The sequence below is a fragment of the Arvicanthis niloticus genome, chromosome 4, assembly GCF_011762505.2.
Source record: "Arvicanthis niloticus isolate mArvNil1 chromosome 4, mArvNil1.pat.X, whole genome shotgun sequence".
Lineage (NCBI taxonomy): Eukaryota > Metazoa > Chordata > Mammalia > Rodentia > Muridae > Arvicanthis > Arvicanthis niloticus.
In genome coordinates this window covers 78,307,806-78,330,992 of record NC_047661.1, presented here as the reverse complement: position 1 = coordinate 78,330,992, position 23,187 = coordinate 78,307,806, and the positions used below count along the sequence as shown (strand labels likewise).

Sequence of the window (23,187 nt, the reverse complement as noted above, 5' to 3'; positions counted from 1 at the left end):
CAAGTTCATATGGAAAATCCACCAAGTTAGACAGCATCCTGAATCATCAAACACTTCTTCACAAGTTTAAAGATCAGAACCATATAATGTCTGACCTTATAGCACAATGGAATCAAGCTAGAGATCAGTAATAGAAAGATAATTGGAAAAAAACCCGGGCTACATGGAGATTAAACAACACTTTTCTAAGTACGTGGTCAGAGGGAAAACACTCAAGAGAAATTTTAAAATATTTTGAATTGGCTGGGCATGGCGCTGCTACCTGCAATCCTAGTGCTCAGGAGGCAGGGACAAGATTGCAAGTTTGAGGCTATCTTGGGCAACACAGCATGGCTAGACCAGCTTGGGCTACATGGTGAGATTCTCCGTATAAATAGCAGAAAACAATTGAATTAAAGAAAAAGTAAAATGTAGTTTTATCAAAGCTCACAATAGGCAGGCAAAGGAGGGTTCGAAGGGAAACTTACAGTAGTGTATGTGCACGTTAGAAAAGAATAAAGATTTAAAAATTAATAATATAAGATTCAACCTTAGGAAACCAGAATAAAAATCAAGCAAAGTAAACAGAAAACAAATATGCAGTCAAGCTGTCTTTTAAATAGTTTATGTGGACAGACAGTGCTGCTCTCAGCTTTGATCAGTGAAGTGTCTCACTGCACAGGGTGATGACTAATGCACAGACTCGTAACTAGTTACAGTCCTGAGAACAGTGAGCGTTCAGTCTTTAGCCCTAACCAGGACATTTGTAAGACTCCTTCCAAAGACCAGAAACCATGGAGGGAGAAGGGGTGGAAAGACTGTAAGAGTTGGCAGTTAGGAAGAAGTCTTGTGAAATGCTGTTTTCTAGATGCAGCAGTCATGAACATGCAGTAGCAGAGGCTACCCCCATAAAGCCAGCCTAAAGCAAATAAGTGAGAGTAAGAGGGACTGGTTGGGAGGAAATGAAAGGTGGGAATGGAGATGACTATCATCACCATGCATTGTGTGTGCACGAAACAGACAAAATAATGAAACCTTAAACAAGTAAGCAAGAGAAAATAAAGAGTGCAAATCAGATAAAAGATCAAAGTCATCAGGCTATGAGTAGAACTCTAAGTGGTAGAGAACACACTTAGCATCTACAAGAACCTGAGCTCATTCAATCCCCAGCACTACAAAAAAAAAAAAAAAAAAAAAAAAGAAAAAAAAAAAAAGAAAAATGAAATCGAAATTAGGAAGTGAGGAGGAAGGATTGTAGGAGCCAGAGGGCCCAAGGACACCACAAAAAAAACCCCACAGAATCAACTGACCTAGGCCCAATAGCCAACCAGGGAGCCTGCATGGGGCTGACCTAGGCTCTCTGCACATATGTTACAGCTGCGTAGCTTAGTCTTCTTGTGGGACTCCTAACAGTGGGAGCATGAGCTGTCTCTGACTGGCATGCCTTTGGGACTCTTTCCTACTGGGTTACCTTGTCTAGCCTTAATAGGAGAGGAGGCACCCAGTCTTACTGCACCTTGATATCCATGGAAAGTCTGCCCTTTACTGTCCTTACTGCTTGTTGATGACTATGGGAAGTCTGCCCTTTACTGTCCTTACTGCTTGTTGATGACTATGGGAAGTCTGCCCTTTTCTGAAGAGAAATGGAGGAAGAGTGGATGGGACAGGTGATAGGAAGAGGGAGGGGGTGAGACTGGGAGGACAGGAGAGAGGGGAAACTGGTGGGGATGTAAAACAAACAAGCAAACAGGATCACCCTCAGAGGGGCTAAGAAAAAAAAGGTCAGCTGTAGTTTTAAAGTCTCTACAGAAGATCAAACAGGTGAAGAAAAGGAGTGGGGATGTAATTAAAACAATTAAAAGGTCAGGTTTCTGGTCCTCTAAGGATGTCAATCATGTGAGCAGCTGTACAACACTTTCTCTGGCTACACTAGGTACCTCTAGAGTAGCATGCAGGGGAATTGCTTCAGGATCTAGGCATTGACAAAGACTTTCCACGCTGGACTCCGGCGGCTCGGGAAATAAGAACAGGAATGGCGTGGGACCATTATTAAAATGCTTCTGTACAACATCCTCACAGCTGAGTAGGTGGGTCAGAGGTCACTAGACACTCAGACTGGCACAGGGAGGAAGGAGAGCCTACAATGTTCTATGATATCTGTCAAAAGAATTTAAGTGTCTAAAGTTTCCCAGTACAGAAAGGATGTTTGATAAGATGCAAATGCTAATTACCCGGATGTCAGCATACATACTAACACTAGTAAAATCATCATAGAGCCCTGTCTAAAGATGTATAAACATTATGTGTTAATTTAAATAAATTTAAAAAAACCCTCTGTACACCAACAGGAAAAGAAACATTGAGTGAAGAGACAGACTGAATTCTTGTTCCAAACAGACACCTGAAAGGAGGCTACTACCTGGAACACAAAGAACTCAAAGCTTTAAGTAATAAAAGAACAAACAATCCTCTCAGTAAATGGGCAATGCAATGGAACAGATGCTCTTCAGTGGAATAATTGAATTGGTACGGAGGACCAAAGAAAAGACAAAAGAGTGAAAAGGCGAGTTTAGCATCCTTAGCCATCAGGGAACTACAAATCCCTGCAATCCCACCTTAACCTCAGCTAGAACGCCTCCTATAAAGAAAATATAAAGTAAAAGTTGGTGAGGATGCAGGGGAAGACCCCCTACATGCAACACACACACACACACACACACACACACACACACACAAGTTTTACAAAGAATACAACTGTGTGACTTGCAGGGAAATGGATGGAACTGAAGATCATCATGCTAAGGGAAGTAAAGGCAGCGATCACAAGTTTTCTCATGTGTACAGAGAGGGTGAGAAAAAGGAGCATGAAGGTAAATGGGGAATTCCTATGCATGGAAGGGCACAGGGGAAGGCACGGTGAGGATGGAGAGGAAAGAGTCATAGGGAAGTGAGTATCAGCATTCATGCATGAGCATAAACGTACAGAAATGTAATAAAGAAAAAGACACTAATCACTAATATAAAAATTAAAAGGAACATCACAATAATTGCCATCAAAAGGCTGAAAAGGAATCTTGTGAACATATAATTCTATATCCACAAAATTAATAACATTGATCAAATGGATCAATTCCTTGAAATGTACAATTTATCAAAATTTACACAACAGAAAATAAACAACTTGAATTGGACCACAACTATTAAGGAGACTGAATGAATGATTAATAACTTCCCAAACAGAGAGCTCCAGGCCCAGGGGACCTCACTAGTGAGCTCTAATAAACATCTAAAGAAGAAAGTATACCATTTTCTATAATTCCTAAAGGACAGAAGCTAAGAAAATAATCACTGACTCATTCTGAAAGTCTAGTATGACTCTGTACCAAATATAAATTGAAAAATACAAAAAATTATAGATTACTATGAGCATGGATATAAAAATTCTCAATAAAAATATTAGCAAGTCAAACCCAACAATGCATAAAAAGGATTACACACAAGGAAATGGGATGTATCATGTACTTATTGGTTAGAAGAAAATTCCCACTAAAGCCAGGAAGAAAAAAATGTTACCTCTCACCAACCCCTTTTTCAATACTACTACAAATTCTAGACAATTAGGTCAAGAAAACATTCTAATTTGAAAGAAAAAAAACTTGCCTTTATTCACAAATAACATGATCATCTACACAGAACACTCAGAACTAATAATAACAAATAATAAACACTCTGCCCCCTAGAGTACGGAGTACGTGCAATCAGTTAGGAGACAGGGCACACGTTTAACATGCACAAGGTAACCCCACTGCTGTAGCCAGCAAGAGCAAGGAAAACCTGAAAATAAAATACAGCATGACGTTGGTGAGAGCACAGAGGGTGCGCTTGCCATGGATGCCTGACAACCCAAGTTTGATGCCTAGAAAAAAGTCAGATGCTGTGGCATACACTGGCAATCCAATACTCCAACCATGAGATAGAAAGCAAAACCTGAGACTCACCGACAAGATCTCAGACCAGCTAGCCTGGAGTTTGGAATACAGCAGAAACAAGAGAGACCTGCCTCAACAAGGCTGAAAGAGAAAACCGACTCCCAAAAGTTATCTTTGAGGTCTATACACACATATATGTGTATGCTCTCTCTTCCTCCCTTTCATATTTTAAAATAAAAATATACATTACTGCCTGTATTAGTGCCTTCCAAAAAGAAATGCCTATATATAACTTTCAGAAGATATGTATATGGTCTACCAGAGGAAATCAATAACCCTCTAGTGAAGGGTATCAGAGAACTAAAAAGATAAAGAGATGGTCCACATCCATGGGAAAGTAACAGTAAAGAGTCAACTCAATCCTAGTTCACACTCCAGCAAATTATCATATATATTGCTACAAATGGATCCTAAGACTTATATAGAGAAACAGAATAGCCAACTCAATTAAAAAATAAAGAGTTGAAGCACTGCCCAAGTTTAAAACACCATATTGCTACAGCATTCAAAACAGAGAGGACTGTAAGACCCAGTGGGTGGACTAGTACTCCCATGTCTGAAGGACTGGGGCTCCCATGTCTGAAGGACTCGGGCTCCCATGTTTGGAAGACAGGGACTCCCATGTCTGAAGGACTGGGACTCCCATGTCTGAAGGACTGGGGCTCCCATGTTTGGAAGACAGGGACTCCCATGTCTGGAGGACTGGGACTGTCATGTTTAAGGCATGCTGTACTAATCAGGATAGCAAGACTGGTGAAAGAACAGAGTTGGAGGGATAACATCACCCTTGTTTAATACAGTATACTGTTACAGTAATCAAGACAGTATGCATACAAGAACAGATAAACAGATCCATGGAACACAACAGAGAGCACAGTGTCAACTGATCTTTCTCATGTAGAAAGAAACAATTCAGCAAAGGAAAGAGCCTTTTCAACAACTAGGTCTCCATGTGCAAAACAGATACAGATATTAAACATTTTATAGGAATTAACTCAAAATGAATCCTAAGTCTAAATATAAAATGCAAAAACATGAGACTCCTAAAATATGGAAAACATTACTGACAGTGGATATGGTGATGATTTTTCAGATACAGCACAAAGGGCATAATCCACAAGGAAATAATTGATAAACTGGATATAATTAAAATTATAAACTTCACCTCTACAAGATAGTATGTCAAGACAGTGCCAAGACAAGCTACAAGTCTGGAAAAAAATATTTGAAAAAGACATAAGGCCAGGGAAATGTCTCAGTCCACACATGCACTTGCCGCCAAGCCTGACAACTCAAGTTAGATACGGAGAACACACGTGGTAGAAAAGAGAACTGATTCCTGCAAACTGTCCTCTGATCTCCACACACCTGCCGTAGTATGTTCACCACCAATCAATAAACAAACAAATAAAATACATAAAGAAATAAATACGTATATAGCCAGAAAATAAATAAGAAAGTATAATTAAAGTCTTTGAAATGGGACACATCTGTCAAAGGATTGTTACTCAGAAAACATACACACAACTCTTAAATTTCAAAATAAAGAAGAACAAGCAGAGGGAAAAGAAGGCCTGATCAGGCACCTCAAGAAAGATATGCAGACAGCAGGGAAATATATTTAAAAAGACATTCAACATTATGTGTCACTAGAAAACTGCAAGTTGAAAGAACAATGGGATTTCAGTTCACATATCACAGTGACCCAAATCAAGACATAGTATCAAATGCTGGCAAGTGCAGAGAATGACAAGAACATCCACACTAATGCAGGGAACCCAACGTGACACAAACATTTGACAGTTCAGTGGTTCCATATAAAACTAAACATACTCTTATCACATGTGTCAGAGGAACCTTAAAACTGCCTGCTGAGTTCTCAACCATGCTGTTCTCCTCAGTGTTTTACATGGACCTGTGAGGGCATTCCAGATCCAGAGCCCAGCACTTGTTTATGTAAAGATGCATCAAATAAGAACAATGACAACAGTAAATACACCTTGAGCATTCGGCTGCACCATGCTAACCTCTTCATGTTACTCACTTGTGGAGACTAAGCCATGAACTACAGCCCCATCATCATGTACACTGTCCAGAGGCACAGACAGGCTGGAGATGGTAGCACCAGGAAGTAGCTTGTGTCTAGTGATCTAGAATTATCTTAACATCTTAGCAACTCGACTCCCCCATTTTTACCTCCTTCCTTCCTTCCTTCCTTCCTTCCTTCCTTCCTTCCTCCTTCCCTCCCTCCCTCTATCTCTTTCTTTCTTTCTTTTCCAAAGAAAAGATATCTGAGCAGTTAAACAGTAGAAAGGGACAGAACGTGTGCAGAAAAGCTGTGCATGCACAAAGCTTAACAGCCGGGCCATGGCTCGGTGAGTCCTTGCTGCAGAAGCACAAGGACCTGTATTCAGACCACAGCACACATGTAAAGTTTAAAGTGTGCACAGCTGTAACACCAGCCTGGGGTATGTGAGGGTGTGGGGGAAGAAGGAGACAGGAGGATCTTTGAGGGTTGCAGGCCAGCTAGCCTAGCCCAAAAACAGTGAGCTCCAGGTTCAGTGGGTTATACTGTTCCAAAAAATAAAGGTTGCTTCTATATACTTAGAAATACATATACAAACAAATAAAAACAAGCCATGAATTTGAGAGAGCATAGGAGGGGTACAAGGGAAGGGTTGGAAGGAGGAAAGGGAAAAGGGACATGATATTTTCATTTCAAAATGTTAAAAAAAATACTTAAAAAATAAAAATAAGATGGAGAACAACAGGTAGACAACCAAAGTCCTAGTCAGTGAAGGGCATGCACACCCCCACATACCTCCTCCTCCCACCACAGGCATGCACCCATGTGGACACACACAGGCTCTAAGAATCCTAAGAGTCCAGCTTGACCATAGTTAAAAGAGATTTAATTTGTTAGACTTAATCCTGGAGAACTGTTTCTTGTTCCCAACATAGAAAAATCAAAAGAAAGAGAAGCACAGAAGATTCTGAGATGAAAATCTCCATGAGGAGGAGATGGAGGCCATGGACCTCCTGGAGAACATGGACCAAACCTAGAAGCACAGCACATGCCTTCTGATGACAGCCGGAATTCACACGGTGGCTCCAGTTTCCTGGGTCTGAGCAGGAAATCTGCGACCCGCCATTTTGTTTGGTGGGAAGACTGAGGATCTCCCTTACCACAGGAAAATGATTTGTATTGTCAGGGTTTCGAGGTTTTCCCGTGATCTTTTCTCAGCATAAGGGACACAAAGGCAATCCCCTATAGCTGGTTTTTTTCCCCTACTCCAGCATAAAGTTATGCCTGGGTGCATCCTGCAGAGATTCAAAGCAAAGCTGCTGTATCCGAGTCTAGCATTAGATGGCCTCCTGTTATCTTAAAATGCAGCCATTTGCTCTTTGTTAGCACACATCCTAGTCTGCAAGTCTCCTCCCCATCTCAGGGAAGACACAGGACATGCTGCTGCCTTTGTTTCTTATTCAGCTAATCAATCAATCAATCAATCAATCAATCAATTCATAATAAAAACAACCCAGCCACAACTGGCTCCAGTTGTTGTGAATAAGGAGATGTGGTTGTCAGATTCCTGGACAACTGCCAGCAACATCATTAGCTGGCCTGACACCAGGCTCCCTTATAAAGATGACAATGAATACTAACCCATTTAAATAAGGTCAATTTTAAGATTTCAGACTGGGAACTTGGGTAAGGAATAAAACAGTTTATGAATTAAAATCCTTCCTGCAGTAAGTGCTGTCCATGAGAAAGACTGGAATGGAGAGAAATGAGCTTTGGAAACCAAGCTTTGCCCAATTAAAACACAACCCTTTGGGAGAACGTCCATGATAGAGGAATCCTACCTCTGACAAGCTGGCAGTAATCCTTGTGATCTATTTTACTGGGATATAAATTGTCACTGCAAAAATGAAACATGCTACAAAACTGGAGCACAGACCCTGCCTGTGATCATTAGGCAGAATGGACCAAGAGCCTCAAGCCTTTGATGCCCTGACATATTATTTTCTGGATGGTGTCCAGCAACCCACTGCAGAATAGCTTTTTCTCTACTGTATCCAGATGGTAAATGGAAGAGATCAAATTCAACAGTTTCAGGGCTGACCTTAATGGATGTGAAAGGCTGGCTTCTCCACTGGCTTTTCAGGGATCGACGATACAAAAAGGCCTTTGAACAAAGAGACAAATAATTGCCTTTCCCCCACACCCCTTTCTTCAAAACTAAGTTATAGAAGTGGTAATCTGGTTCAAATCCATCTTTTGGTTGAAAAAGACAGCCAAATATCCAATCGATTCTAATCACACGTTCTCATGATGCTTTCTGCGAAGCTCTGATGGATGGCACTGCTAATATTCTGAAAAGATTTTCATTCCTGTCAGGAAAATATTTTCACTTCTATTGTCATCAAAACCATAACCAAATGTGTGTGAGTATTTGTGTGTGTGTGTGTATGTGTGTGTGTATTCGCATGTGTGTACATGTATTTATGTGTGTGTGTGTGTGTGTGTGCATATGTGCACAAGCTCTAAATATTCAGGCAGCATCATCTTACGTTACAGGTTCTCTTAGTAAAGGCTGAATGTCAGAATCAGCTAGCAACCTTAGACATCTGTGCTCCCTCGTAAGTAGACTTCACTAAAAGTCATGTGTAGAAGGTATAAAGGTCTGGGCTCCTGCACCCAGAGGATTTCCTTACTGAAGTATTAGATACCTCATTGTTCACATACTGTATGTGAAGGTCAGAACAACTCTTGTGACTTGGTTCTCTCCTTCCATCATGTGCATCCAGTCAAACTCAGGTCATCAGGGTTCTTTTCTCCTGTCCTCCCCATGCTCCCCTGCACCTTCCCCCCAATATGCTTCCTAAACATACTGTGGTCACACACCCAACCTCATGGTAACTCCATGCATACTCTACTAAGAACTCTTAAATGTCTATCTCCACCTATACCTTTCTGCTGAGCTGGTCTGAGATATCAGACTGCCTGCCCAACAGCTCCATGGAAGTGCACACCAGGCATTTCAAGTCAGTGTGAACTCCGATATTCTCTCCATATCACGTTCCTAACATATACAGTCATTAACATCTCAGTGTGAATGCCTCCTGTCCGTTGGTTGTTCTGGCTACAGTCCTTTGAACTAGACAATTCTTTCATTCTATTCCCAATTAGCCAGAAAATCTTGCTAATTTCACTTCCATTTAAAATGTTCAGAATCTGATTACTCCATCTTTACCACTGTGCTCAACTCAAAGCACTGTTATTGTTTACTTGAATCTCACAGTTGTCTCACAACTAATTTCCCTGCGTGTTCCTTGCTTTTCTGCATTAAACTCTATCAAAGCACCCACAGTAGAGGCTTTAGTACCTGTGTCAGACGTTACCAGGTTACTCAAGCCTTCTCATGGCTTCCCAACTCCATCTCAGTAGGGCCAAGTAAGTCTTTTATTTTAAAGATTCATATTTTTTATGTATGTGTGTCTTAGTATGGGTTTTATTGCTGTGAACATATACCATGACCAAGGCAACTCTTATATGGATAACATTTAATTGGGGCTACCTTACAGGTACAGAGGTTCAGTCCATTATAATCAAGGTGGGAACATGGCAGTATCAGGCAGATGTGGGACTAGAGGAGCTCAGAGTTCTACATCTTCATCCAAAGGCAGACAGGAGAAGACTGGCTTCCAGGCAGGTAGGATGAAGGTATTAAGGCCCAAGCCCAAGTGACACACCCACTTTAACAAGACTATACCTAACAGTGCCACTTCCTGGACCAAGCATATACAAACCACCACAGAGTGTTATTCATGCATGCATGTATGTGCACCATGTGCACTCATGGTGCGTGTGGAGTTTAGAAGAGGACACTGGCTCCCCTGGAACTAGAGTTACAGATGGTTGGGAGCTACCAAGTCAGTGCTGAGAACTGAACCTTGATCCTCCCTAAGAACAGCAAGCTTAGTCCTCAGCTGCCTCTCAAGCCACAGGCTACTCCTCTCTTAGTCCTCAACCTTAAAAGGCAGCACAACATAAAACCATCCCAGGCTCCATAAAGCATTGGTGTTTTCATAACACAATCTTTACTGCTATCTCCCACTTCTTGGATATGCTCTTACATTTACTATAGGTTTGGGAATCTGGTTCTTGTCAAACTCTGCTCTCCAAGGGAGTTCGAGTACCAGGCGTTTGAGCCATCCAGCACACTAGCTTTCAATGCATTTGTCTGACTTCACTAACTGTTTAGTCCACGCTGTACCAGAGGTCTTACCATCATTCCACCACTTTAATATCATAAGTGTCAATATTCTTCCACTTGGGTCGTGCACCCATGAGCAGTCTCAGCTCCCCTTGCTACCATGTCATAACAGCCAAGCAAGACTCCAATTTGGATTAAGGCTAATAAGTTCATTAGATACTTAAATGCTAAGTAGTTTTGGCAATAATATAAATATCAAAACTCTGTAGAATCTATATATAAAACCAGTTTCTAGTTTTAATTTCAGTGCTTCACAACACTGCTTACCAAATATTTTAAAAAACTTATGCTATACAATGTACCTGGTGCTGTTCTAGACTCTATAAACACTAACTCAGGTGATCCTCACAGCAACAGTCACAGAAGTAGATACTATTGTCTTCACTTTATAGATTATAAGAAAAGTAGTGGGCTGGAGAGATGGCTCAGTGGTTAAGAGCACTGACTGCTCTTCCAGAGGTCCTGAGTTCAATTCCTAGCAACCACATGGTGGCTCACAACCATCTGCAATGGGATCTGATGCCCTCTCCTGCTGTATCTGAAGAGAGCAATGTTGAATACATAAAATAAAAAAAATAAAGAAAAAAATAAAGAAAAGTAGTGAAACAGACTAGGCCTACACAATGGCAGTCTGGCTGCAGAGTTCTTGCAGTTAACTCTGACTTTCCTTGCTTATCTTGTAGAAGAAGACAACAGTGAGCTACAGAATCCAGTACCTGCCCTTGGACCCCAACTTCTGTTATCTAAGTATCAAATGGATGAACTTGGCTTAGAAAAGCATGTGACTTCACAGCCCATACTTTAGCCTGTTAATCTACACCATTTCCAAATCAACCCCCTTGCAAGAGCTAATGCCCAATAGGTTGGGAGATCCTCCACTGCTCACATCCTTTTCAGAAAACTCATCTAGACCCAGACATCTCCACCCTTCTCCCAGAGATGGCCTACTCTGGATGGTGCTTATTCATTCTTTATCTCCAACCTCTCCATCTTCATACTTGCTTTTATAATCATGATCAGGTTTCCTCAGCCCTAAAAGTACCTCAAAAGTTGGCTGAGGGTGGCAACGTTTACAGCTCCCTTTATCATCCGAGGTGGTTTGTGCTCAAGCAGGGTGTTTAATGGGTGATCCTCACTTTATCTCTGTCTCACTGAGATGAATTTTCAGCCTTGAAAACCAGTCTATAGTTATTGATGCTATCATCCCTGGGTATAAATCAATTATAAATAGTATTTAATAGTTTCAGTCTTTATTTTTACTATATCAATACCTCACCCCGAAGTTGATTCTTAAAGCTCTAACCCTTTGAGCCCCTAAACTGACCCTGTAATGATTCTTCTCCTACCCAATTTCTTTTTACATTCTTCAACTTTACTTCAAACTCCAAGTTTTTAAAATGTTTTTCACTTCATATGCTTATGCTCCCTCTCTTTCTCTCCTTTTCCTCTCCCTCCCTCCATTCCTTCCTGTTGCAGTAAATATCCAACCCCAATAAGCCCATGCAAAAAACATACACCTCAGTTACAAGATTTATAAGCTGCACGCCTAGAATGGGCAGATTTCCCACTACACTCTACACTGCTCTATTCCCCAGCAATGAGATCCCTTGCTACTTGCGGCTTCCGAGGCTTCCCCAGGCTGTAAAGTTCTTCTCCATCTTCCTTCCACCTCCTCTTCCTCCATCCTTATTCTTCTCTCTCCCTCTCTTCCCCTACTCTCTAAAACCTCCAGCCCCACCTTTCCCTTCCATTGTCCAATCACAGGCCCTAACCTTTATTTGACCAGTTAAAACGGGGAAAAGGTTCACATGAAATCACCTGAGTACATGAGCCACTCCTCATGGGGCAGCCCCTCTTGAAGAAGCAGAATTAACATCAGAATACAAACAGCACCAGAACAACCCACAACACCTTCCTTTTTTTCTTTCCTGTGTGTCACATATATATGTGACACAGGTGCATATATGTGAGTGTGAACATCTGAACCTGTCTGTGGAGGTCAGAAGCTAGCATCAGGTATCTTTCTCCATCACTCTGTGCCTTATTTTCTAAGAAAGGGTCTCTTACACTGATTGGCTAGACTGCCTGGCCAGTAAGCCCCTGGGATCCTCCTGTCTGCCTTCCAGCACTGGAATTAAAAATGCACAATCACATCTACGTTTTTTATATGGGTGCTTGGGATCTGACTTAGTTCCTACTGCATGCACATTATCTGCTAAGTCATTTCTCTATCCCCCTAGGACGTTCCTAATCATCTTCCTGTAGAAGACTAAACTTTAAATGCTGTTTAAATGGCAGGAACTTCATTACTGATCATAGCCTTGTAACTTAATTTTTGAAGAGCCTGCCACTTCCCATGTCCCCCTTCTATCTAGCATGTGAACCAATGGAAGTGGCTAGTCCTGTATCCTGTAGCCATATGATCTAAAGTGAACATGTAACTTTCAAAATGAAAAATATCACTGAAACCTGATCAAAAGGCCCACTAGTTAGGAAAAAAAATCAGAGAACAAGCTGTGTCTCTATTTAAGTCATAAATATGTTAATATATTCCCAATCAAAATTAAGGACACATGGTCAGCTAAAGAATTTCTACTCCATTTTTGAATGTGAAAAACAGCTGGTAGATGTCATGTCAACACTGAAACACTGCAACATCCAACACATTTCAAAGATTTGCGAAAACCAGTCTTGATTTTATAAGATGTTTGGCCACTGAAATCACCCAAAATAGACAATGCCTGTGAACGCCAAAACTTTATGATGAATCTTAGTTCCCTGATGGTAGGGAGGTGCCTAGGCAGGAAGAGGGTATTTCTCACAGATTGCTGTCCTTCTGAGAGATCCTAGGGAGGCCTCATGCTCTCCCCCAGTGAAATGGCAACTCCCTATGAACTATAAAGGGAAACACCAGAAACAGAATCCACTAGCACCTTGATCTTGGACTTCCCAGCCTCCAAAAGTATGAAAGATATATGGCTGTTGTTTACACTACCCAATCTCTGGTACTACCGAAGCAGCCCAAATAGGCTAAGGCACGGGAGACGTTACAACCAATCCTATTCTCTTTAAGAAACATGATATTCCATGATTACTCTGTGATTACATACATTGATTTAAGGCTTATTGAATACATGCATCACAAATTAGAATGAGAGTATAACAATAAAGCTTCTCTGAGCAGATGTCAATGTGCCATGAACTACTTTGAAAGAACACATAAATTATCTGTAGCACTTGACCATATAAAATCTTGCATTATGCTAATCCACTCTTAACATGGTACAAGTAAAAGTGAGGGCACATTACCTTAGGCACTTTAAGCCTGCCTGTCCCCTGTCTATCATGTACCTGCAGTGAGAGGTAAGGTTGCTTTCTATGCAGAGCACACTAACACCAACAGGGCAAAAAGTGCTAGGTATGATTCAAAACGATGCTTTAAAGAGACTTCAAATTGGTAACTGAATGAGAAAAAAACAATACGTGATTAATACATCTCCTTCCTAAAAGGTAAAAAGCAAATCGTTATTCATAACAACAGAATTATAACAGTAACTACTGTATAGATAACACAGCATATTTATTTTCAAAATAAAAGCTTTTCATCTTAATTGTGAATGTTTGCACTTCCCAGCATACAGAGGTAGCAAACTTTGGTATAATAAAATCCCCAGTGTAATTAGCAGTACCATGAACAATAAAACTAGAGCTGGCAAAGTTAACTTCAGCCACAGCAAGAGGTTAGAATCCTACAGTCTACTTGGACAACCACCAATACCTTCCAGTAACATAAATGCCTAGATGCACTGGGAAATAACAACTCCGATCACTACCTGCATCAGGTGTAGTCAATTAAGCACAAAGTACATGAAAATGTATGGTTCCTATTCAATAGCATGCTTGATATCAACACTATGAATTTTCGTGTGCCATTGCATTGATTATTTTTTCCACTGTCTTCATTCAATAAATAATCATTGGGGTTTTCTATCGAAAGAATCACACCCAGGATTTAAGTAATGACTCATTTATCACACATATACTTATAACAGCTATGACTCAACAGGACTGGCTCATGCTCATTGTTCAGGACAGGGAGGAGCCTCCAGAAATACTATGCTCTGGGAGCTCTCCATGTTAAGTGAAGCCTACAGCTCACCTGTGGAACAATGCATACCGAACTGCTTCCTGTTGGAGTGTCCAAAGATAGTGTACAGAACAAAGGCATGATCGTCCATCTGTCTCAAGCAAATGTTTTTAAACAAAGGCAGACTATAAAGAGCATGTGTTCGCTTCTATAGACAGGGATGAGGGCTCATCCAGTTTCAAAATGGAAGCTATAATTTGAAACTGGAAGTGATTACCTCCAGCTTTTGAACAAAAATTTTCTAGAATGTTTTAATACATTTTTTTTTTTTTTGCTGCTGTTTTGTTTAAGCCTCTCTATGACCAAAGTTCAAAAGCTGTACATAGTTTTGGAAAGTGGTAAAACAGCTAATTACCATGACTCATGCCTGTAATCCCAGGGAAACAGAGGCAGGAGGATTGCAAGTTTGAGCCTAGCAAAAGCTATAAAGTAAAACTTGTCATAAACCAGGTAAAATGAAATGAAAAGGAATGGCAGAATACAGATAGATATAGATGGAAGAAAGGACATTTAAAAAATGATATACTATTAAGTAAAAGGGGTGACTCTAAGCAAAGGAGAATTGTACACAACTCTGGGTCAAGAATCAATTGTAATGGCAATGGCCTGCAGAAGATTTTAAATGTCATGAAGAGTACAGACTTTATGAAAAGTGAGTCTGCTTCTGCTTTTGCTTCTGGGAAATGAATCCAGTTGGGTGTCAGGAGAAGGAAGGACTGCATGAAGATAGGAAAATACTGTTTAGTTGATAAGAGTAGGAACAGTCCTACTGAAAGGAGGAAGAGCTCCTGAGTACTAAACATTAGCCAAGGGACTTTATCTCTGTGGTGGATTCTCAAATCCACATAATATTCCCACAATGTAAACATTACTAGTTTCAGACCTTGCATACTCCAGTTAACTGCATGTGGTGGCTAGAGAACTGGCAGATATTGGAAGCCAAAGTTGTTTTTTTTTTTTTTTTTTTTTTTTTTTTAAATTTTTAAACCAAAACACCTTGATACAAGAGAATACAGTTCCATGACAGTCTAGTCCTACTTCCTTGTAATGGCCCCTGCACCTTTACTGTACACTTGTCCCTAACCCAAGGGGCCTTTTCTATTTTGCAGTATTTTTTTGGAACTACCCAGTTAAGACCAAACCTAGGATTTAAGCAAACAGCCCCATCTCCCTTCTCCATTGCATCCTTCTGCTTCCCCAAAGGACTCCTGAGGATGAATGAATTTGAATAATATGTCTGTAGTTTCTACTCACAGAGACTATAAGGAAGAGTTAACAAAGAGCCTGTCATTTATTGTACACAGTCAACTCTGACAAACAGTGCTAATTTCAAAGCCTCATCCTCGTCCCAGTGAGTGTACAGGTGGGTAATCACTCAAATCAATACTCTATAATTACTGAAGTATATATCTTTTTAAGAGCCCCACTAACAAGCGAGACTCCTCATCCTCTGCAGACAGGGCCAACTACTAACTACTTTCGGCTGTCATCCCTTGCCACCGCCCACTCCTACTCCTTGAAGAGAGTATTCCCACCATAAATCATAACTACAAGCCAGACAAAGATCCCCCAGTTGGCCTCAGATTTAGCACTCTCCACCTCTGTTCTGCCTGCAGATCTCTGTCCAGGCTGACCTTTTGGCTACAGTCAATATATAAATATAACTTCCTACATGCACCTTGGGACTCATGTTTTAAAAGCCTTATTTTATCTAAGGTAATCTTAGTGGCAGTGGCCAATGGAGACACTCGGAAAATTTTACAAGACAGACTTGTTCCATATCCGTAATTCATGCAGCCAAATAAGACCTCAAGAATGGCAACAGCAAAGCTGGCTCAGCAAAGGCTGACTCAGAGTGTCTACCCTTCATGTCATAGTGACAAGACAAGTAGCATCCATGGAATACTTACAAGTTTTCAAAGCAGTTAACAGCAAATTAACACATATGGTTTCTTGTAGATATTTCTGTCATTTTATAGTTCATGTATAGGGTTTGGAATCAGGATAACTGGGGTCACATGTTGGCTGTGACACTTGACAATTAATTACATGACCTTGAGTGACTTATTAAACCCTCCCAGAATTACTCTTTGTGGACCTAGTTGAGCTGGGAAGACTGAATGAGCTATGTTATCTGGTGCCTTTAAAACCTGGCCTTGGGAACAAGGTAAGCATTCAACGAGTGTTTGCCAGCTCTACACCCCGGTATCATTGGCCTCAGCAATAACTGAAACTGCCAGCCATTATTAGACTAAGGTCCTAGAATAAATTAAGTATAGAATGGGGTTGAAAGAAACAGGAAAAGCTCACCAAATTAAAATTTGAAAGAATATTAATAAATTATTTAGACTGATAATTATCACTGAATTGGATTTAAAAAGGGGGTGGGGTGGGGGGAAGAGGGCATAATGGAAGTTTTCCAGTGAGTAGAAATTTTGAACAACCAAATAATAAAATTCTGCATGCTGTATACAAGATTTAATAGGAATCTATGAAATATTTTGGACAGTACGGAGTGCCGTATTAGAAAAAGATATTAGTGAAGAGAACAGATCCACTTGAAAATGTATCCCAGGTGAGAGATCTACAACTAACATCCCAAGGAGTGAGACATTCAGGACTGCACTCTCACCACGACAGCCGGCTCACCAATGAGTCAGTGAGAGCAAGAGATGGAAAGTGAAGGGATCCTGAATGCTGGGTGCTGGCCTGGCATAAGGATGGAAACGGAACCAATGAGAATCTTCATGGTTAGCCATCACACTGACTTGACTCTACTCTCAGAAGGCAACGGAGCAGTCAAAAGACAGTCTGTTAGCCAATCAGAAGTTAACTAGTAATAGAGGGGCAGTTCAAGAGAAAAAAAATAAAAAACAAAAAACCAATGGCTGTGTCGGCTGTGTCAAGAGAAAAGGAGCTATAGATGAATTTCAGTAAATGCTTAGAGGTCCAACAGAGCTCCAGGGCTGGGGCAGTGCAGTGACCTCGACATGGCCTGCTCCGTTTGGTGAACAGGAGACTTAGGAAACCTGTTACTCTCCTAAAGGGCAGGAAAAAACAAGTCTTGCTAAGAAAAGACAAAGAGAAATCTGCAAATTCCCAGACCAGTTAAATTAACTCAAGCTGGAGTCAGTGTATCATCTCTGTCTCTAAATCATCTCTGCACCTAGCGTGTTACACTCCGGCATAGCGGCTTCAATCTCTAATGAGTAAATCATTCCTGAGAAGTACCTAGGGGGGAGACTTGGGCTTGCACTGCAGTGTTTATGAGAGAAGCTCCCAGACTCTAGGGCACACCAACATCAGAGCACAACCAGGGAAAGTGTTCTTTATGAAATGGCTGGACATCAGGCTAGGCAGAGACCCAAGGAGAAGCTGTGGCATTGCCTTTTGAATGGTGACCAGCATACTGTGGAGAGTAAGCTCTGAGGAAGTAAGGAAAGAAAGAACAGAGATGACGGGAAGAGCCAGGGAAGGAAAGCAGCACTTGATGACTGCCCTGTACTCAGGGAGCTCGGTAAACAGAACAGATACTATACTCCTCCTTTGAAGCTTTAACAGTTTTCAAACTATATCTTAAATTCAATATTGTATTTCAGGGGCTTGGGTTGTGTGTGGCTGGGGAGAGGCTGGAAGAAGGATCCGGCAAGAAGGGCTTTGGATGGTCCTCAGCTCCCCAAACTCCTTCACTGATAAGAGGTAACTTTTGAGTAGGTGAGAAAAGCAAAGCAGCTCTGGGTTGGCATCCTGGTACTGTGGTTCTGTGACTTGTGAAACTCAAGTCTTTCTGGATTTAGTGTCTTCTTTCATAAAATGGATAGAATAAAAGTTATGCAATATTTGGAAAGAGTAAGATAAGGCTTGCCTTGGCTGACTAAACGCCATTTCCTCTTCTAAAAGATATAAATACAAACATATATGGCAATGTAAATATATGTAGGCATATATATGTTAACATATCTCTATATACACATATGCACATATCAATATAAATGTGGAAATCTATCAATCTATGAGCATACACACACATACACACACACATGTGCCCCCCAAACACACAAACATACACACACACACACACATATACATGTGCACGTGCACACACACACTGTAGCCACAAACATACCCCAGCTCCTCTCTGTAGACAGTTCTGCACATGCAAGTATAAAAATGACAAGTTGAGAAGGAATCTGGAAGGTGGCAGCTCTCTTACCAACCCTTTATAAGTGTGGCTGCCTTAAGAATTGTCCATGGTTCTTTCTCTGAAGAAACCTTTTTCAGCAGAAATTTTCAGTGGTTTTTATTACCTGTTTCAGAGTTACTTTTCAAAGACCTGAGATATTTGTATGTATATTAACTCAGTCTACATAAACGACTAAGGTAAAGGGCATTTTCAACAAATCTGTTTACTTCTTAAGATAGAAAAAAGCTATAGGGTGGATTCACAGAGCCCTACCCCGTACCCACTCTACTTAAGGAAGCAGAGCTGAAACAGTCTGACCAAACTGGCACAGTTGCCAGCCAACAAGACTGAGCTGGCTGTGGTAGTCCCTAAAGCTTCCTATGGATGGAGCAGGTGGACAGACCACACAGAGAACTGGAAAGGGAACTGAGTAAAAAGTCACCAGGAACACCCCAATTTCATGGCGTTATAATCACAGAAACCTAAACAGCAATAATCATAAAGTGAAACACCCACAATCAACGTTGCCATGCCAATTCTACCACTAATTAACTGGGAAAGTACCTAGACAAATCTTATTTTCTAGTTCTTAGAGTGCTTACACCTGCCTCACTCTTCCATGTTTTCTTGCTGAAATCCATAACTCTGGTTTCATCCTGAGAAATCCCTAGGAGAGCTCATCTTGAGCCACCCCAGAGAACATCTGATCAGCATCCTTAAACAGTGGCAAAGGTAGAACTTTCAATAGTGAAAACCAGAGAGTAATCCATTCTTGGAGAACACACAGCAGTGAATCGTGGGATCCTGCATTCGATTCAGGATGAAATGATATGACTGCTGGAAAAACCAGCACAACTAGAATTTGGCTTCTATCTAAGGCAACAGCACTGCACAGATGTTAGGCTTAAACTGTAATGATTGTGAGCATGTAAGACAAAGCAGAGCGCAGGCTAGACAGGAAGTTCTCGAACTAACTCTGCAACTCTGGGAATCTTACTTTTAAATTTTAAAAGTTTTAATCATGCAACCAGAAATTTAAGACAGTGCTCTTTCTTCCTTTTGAAACACATTCCCTCCCTCGAACACAGTGGTTCTCAACCTTCCTAATGCTGCAATCGTGCTTACTAAAGTTCCTCATGTTGTGCTGACCCGCGAGCAAAAAATTATTTTCATTGCTCCTCCATTAGTGTCATTTTGCGACTACTATGAAATGTAATGTAACTATCTGTTATGAAGAAGGTCTTAGGTGACCCCTCTGAAAGGGGTCATGACCCACAGGTTGAAAACTGCTGATCTAATGGCTATGTTTTGACCATCAGCAGGAGAAAGAATAGGACAGTGTTGGCCAAATCTAGGTTGTGGAGGGCTAGAAATGAAATGAGGACTTTCTATGTGTGAGCTGGATAATTATAAATAGTCTTGGGAAAACCTTCTAACCAAGAATATTTCACTGGTTTCCAAATACAGTCATGAATGAGTGCTTAAAGAAGGACAGATGCTGTGTTTAGTCAATGATGACAGGCTTAAATGTATCTAACACCATCAGTCTTTAAACATCACGTCAGATTTTCATTTCTCTGACTTTGTGATTACGCTCCTCTCATCAGATTTCAACAGGCTTCTGTCAAGCAACACCTGACAAAATAAACCATTGCCGCACAAATTGTAGACAGCCACAGTGAACACGGTAGGATGTGCTCTTATTCACACTCCTTCCCCTATACCCTTCTTTAACATACTCACGATGAAACCCAGGACCTCTCCCATACCAGGCAAGCACTAGCCACACGTCTAGGCCCTTTCTTGCTATCCTGAGTTTGAGTTTACATGTAGCCTTGAGGAGTCACACTTCTTATTTAAGATGCTGTTAAAAAAATTCCCAAAACATTAAAACAGCTTAAGATTCACAGTGCATTCAGTCAGTTTCCAACAAAAACACACTGTGGCTCATCCGTATCTGCTCCCACCTCAGGGGGCAAGGGTACAGCCTACACTAATAACCAAGTAACATAACCATTCCTCGGTTTTATAAAAACTACCTATGTGATAAATATGCATTTCTTTCTATTATAATATGCTCTTACAAAATAATGTTTTGTTTTCTACAAAGGTTATGAGATGTCATAAAAATGTCCAGTGCATCTGGTTTGAGAATCCAATTCTTTCTTCACATATTTCTGCATCTGCTCACAAAATCCCTTTGACTTCAAAGGACGCTTTTCAATAGAAAAAGAAGACACACACACAGGAAGAGTGGCCATAAATTTTTAGGAGTCCTTTTCCAAGGCCACTTTAATAATAGCCATAGAGAATAGGTATCTCTTTCAGAAACCTAAAATGCCCAAACAGCACCAGTGACTACAGGTCTGCAGGGAAATTTATGCTTTCAAATTTTCCTGGTTATAAAAGTGATATATCTGCAATTTGAAACACACAAAACAAAGGCTTAAAGCACACTTAAATTACTTTTAATCCACTATTTAGGATGAACAAAGCCCATCAAAAATGGTTGTTCTCCTTCCAGTCTTTCTTCCTATGTGTACACACTTAATTACAAACACGACTGCAATCATATTCTGAATACAGTATTTAATCTTTCCCATTAGTCTTTCAGGAGAACTTCATTAGTGCTTTGGCACCTATGTCATCCTGTGTACTGGACAAGCACCCTGTCACTTAGCTATCCTCTTAAATTTTATTTTGAGACAAAGACTTTCACTTAATCACCCAGACTGGTTTTAAACTTGTGATCCTCTCCCCTCTGCTTCTGCCTCCTGAATAGCTGGGATGCCAGGCTTCTGCCATCAGACTGGGCTTGCCTTAATCTTTCATGCCATCATCTTTAACTGATATGCATATGGCACTGCAGAAACTATCATTTAATTCTTTTTAATTTAATTCTTTAGTAATCTGCCCTAGATATTCTTGATTGCATACAAATTATTATGCCTATCATATTCTGAAAAATACAATTCCCAAACCTCAAGGAAAACAATATTTGATGATTAAAGCTGGAATCAACTCTTAACTAACAAGTTTCTTAAAATGTAAAGTAACATCTGAATAGTTGTTTGCCGAGTTTCCAGTATTGTGTCTTTTATTCTTATAGAACCTTGTGAGGTTTACAATAATGAAGAAAACAGAAGTTCAGAGAATGAGTAACTTATGGGATGATTCAAAATATAATATTACATGTTAGTTGTCATCTACTCTTGCTGGCTATGTTTTATCTTCATAGTCATGAACCCATAAGCTTTCCAGGCTTGGAAGTATATTAACATGCCAATCACTCCAATTCTCCTTCTATCCCATCTGCCCAGAGGATTGCAACTGGTTCTGTAACATATCTAGCAAATGTCAAAAAAAGCCAGGAACTTTTAGGACCAGGCCAGCCCGATTTTCAATAATACACCAGTTAGAACATGACATTCTCGTGTCATGTCTGTGTATTAATGGCTATGAATATGCAATGTGTAAAAACTACTTCATCACACAAGTTCAAATTTCCTTCCCACTCTCAGACATTACTTCCGTGATCATCTATGTCAAACTGACATATTCTGGGATGTTTTGTGCTTGTCTGAACCAGTGAAAGCATATTCCCTGCCACCTTTTGACCTTGAGGGCAAAATGCAAATATAGCCGGTCTCAACATAACCGGTCGTGCTCAGCAGCGCAGTCATGGCAACCGCAGTGCTGCCAGGCAAGCAACAGTATGAAGCACCGTGACAGCTGGTTGCTGTTGGTTACAGGGCCTGGTAGATGCAGGCGCCTAAGGATCAAGGAACACCGACTCTTGCTCGCGTTTCACACACTTGCTACTGCACTAACCTAAACAACCCAAATCTAAGAAAACTTTTCTGATTTCTCTGCCGCACCCGGAGTAGCTGTTAGGAGAAGGAGGCTAAAAACATAACAGAAAGGTGAGCAGGAGAACGATCCCAGAACAACCAGGTCTCTGATAACGTCACGCTATTACAGAAGATGGCTTCCTGCGTTGCCTGGCAACACTGGCCACGTGGCCGGGCGGCGAGTGCTTTCCAGCAGCAGCACCTCCTGCTGTCACGTGTGTGTGCAATGTCGCTGCGCTCTGCGTTGTGGACAGTCATAGGCTAGTGGACCTCGGAGAGAAAGTGTGGAGGGCTCTTTACGGGAAGCAGGAAGGGAGAAATAAGTGGCGGAAGGGATGGGGAGCGGGAAGGCGCTCGCAGGACCGGAGGCCTAAAGCCGGCTCGGGTTACCTGCGGAGTAGCCGGAGTAGCTGCGGGTCCTTTATGAAGTGCCCGGATGAAGCGCCAGCATTCGCGCGCCTTCCGCACGGAGGACAGCGCCATCTTGAGAAGGGCGGAGCCGCCCGCCCGGAATGACGTCTGCGGGAGAGCCGAAGTGCTTACTGCGCATGCGCTTGTCTTCCGCGCTGCGGCTGGCTGAAGTAGCTTTTTGGGGTTGTTTCGTTGCTGAGCAGGTGCGCCTTGGAATGAGCTGTCCGTAGGCTTTAGTGTTTTCCCGATCATCTTTCCCTTTGTGCCAGCTTAATTGAGGGAGACTCTGTCCCGTCGGGAATAAGTTGTTGCTCTTTAGACATGGAAGTAAAGGAAATCACCCGTC

The 23,187-nt window shown here is 41.2% G+C and overlaps 1 protein-coding gene across 5 annotated transcripts in view; it reads right to left on the bottom strand.

The window, feature by feature from the left end:
- Wars2 (tryptophanyl tRNA synthetase 2, mitochondrial) overlaps positions 1–23,187 on the bottom strand; it is an 85,952-nt gene extending 62,765 nt beyond the window's left edge. For 2 of the 5 annotated variants that reach the window (XR_013109981.1, XM_076933020.1), the window contains exon 1: positions 22,821–23,185. Coding sequence is in view for 3 of the 5 variants with exons in the window: in XM_076933020.1 (XP_076789135.1) it covers positions 22,821–23,093 (273 nt within the window). In the remaining 2 variants the exon portion in view is untranslated. Of the gene's footprint in view, positions 1–22,820 lie in introns of all 5 variants that reach the window. The other 3 variants (XM_034501512.2, XM_034501510.2, XM_076933021.1) reach the window with 3 other exon arrangements.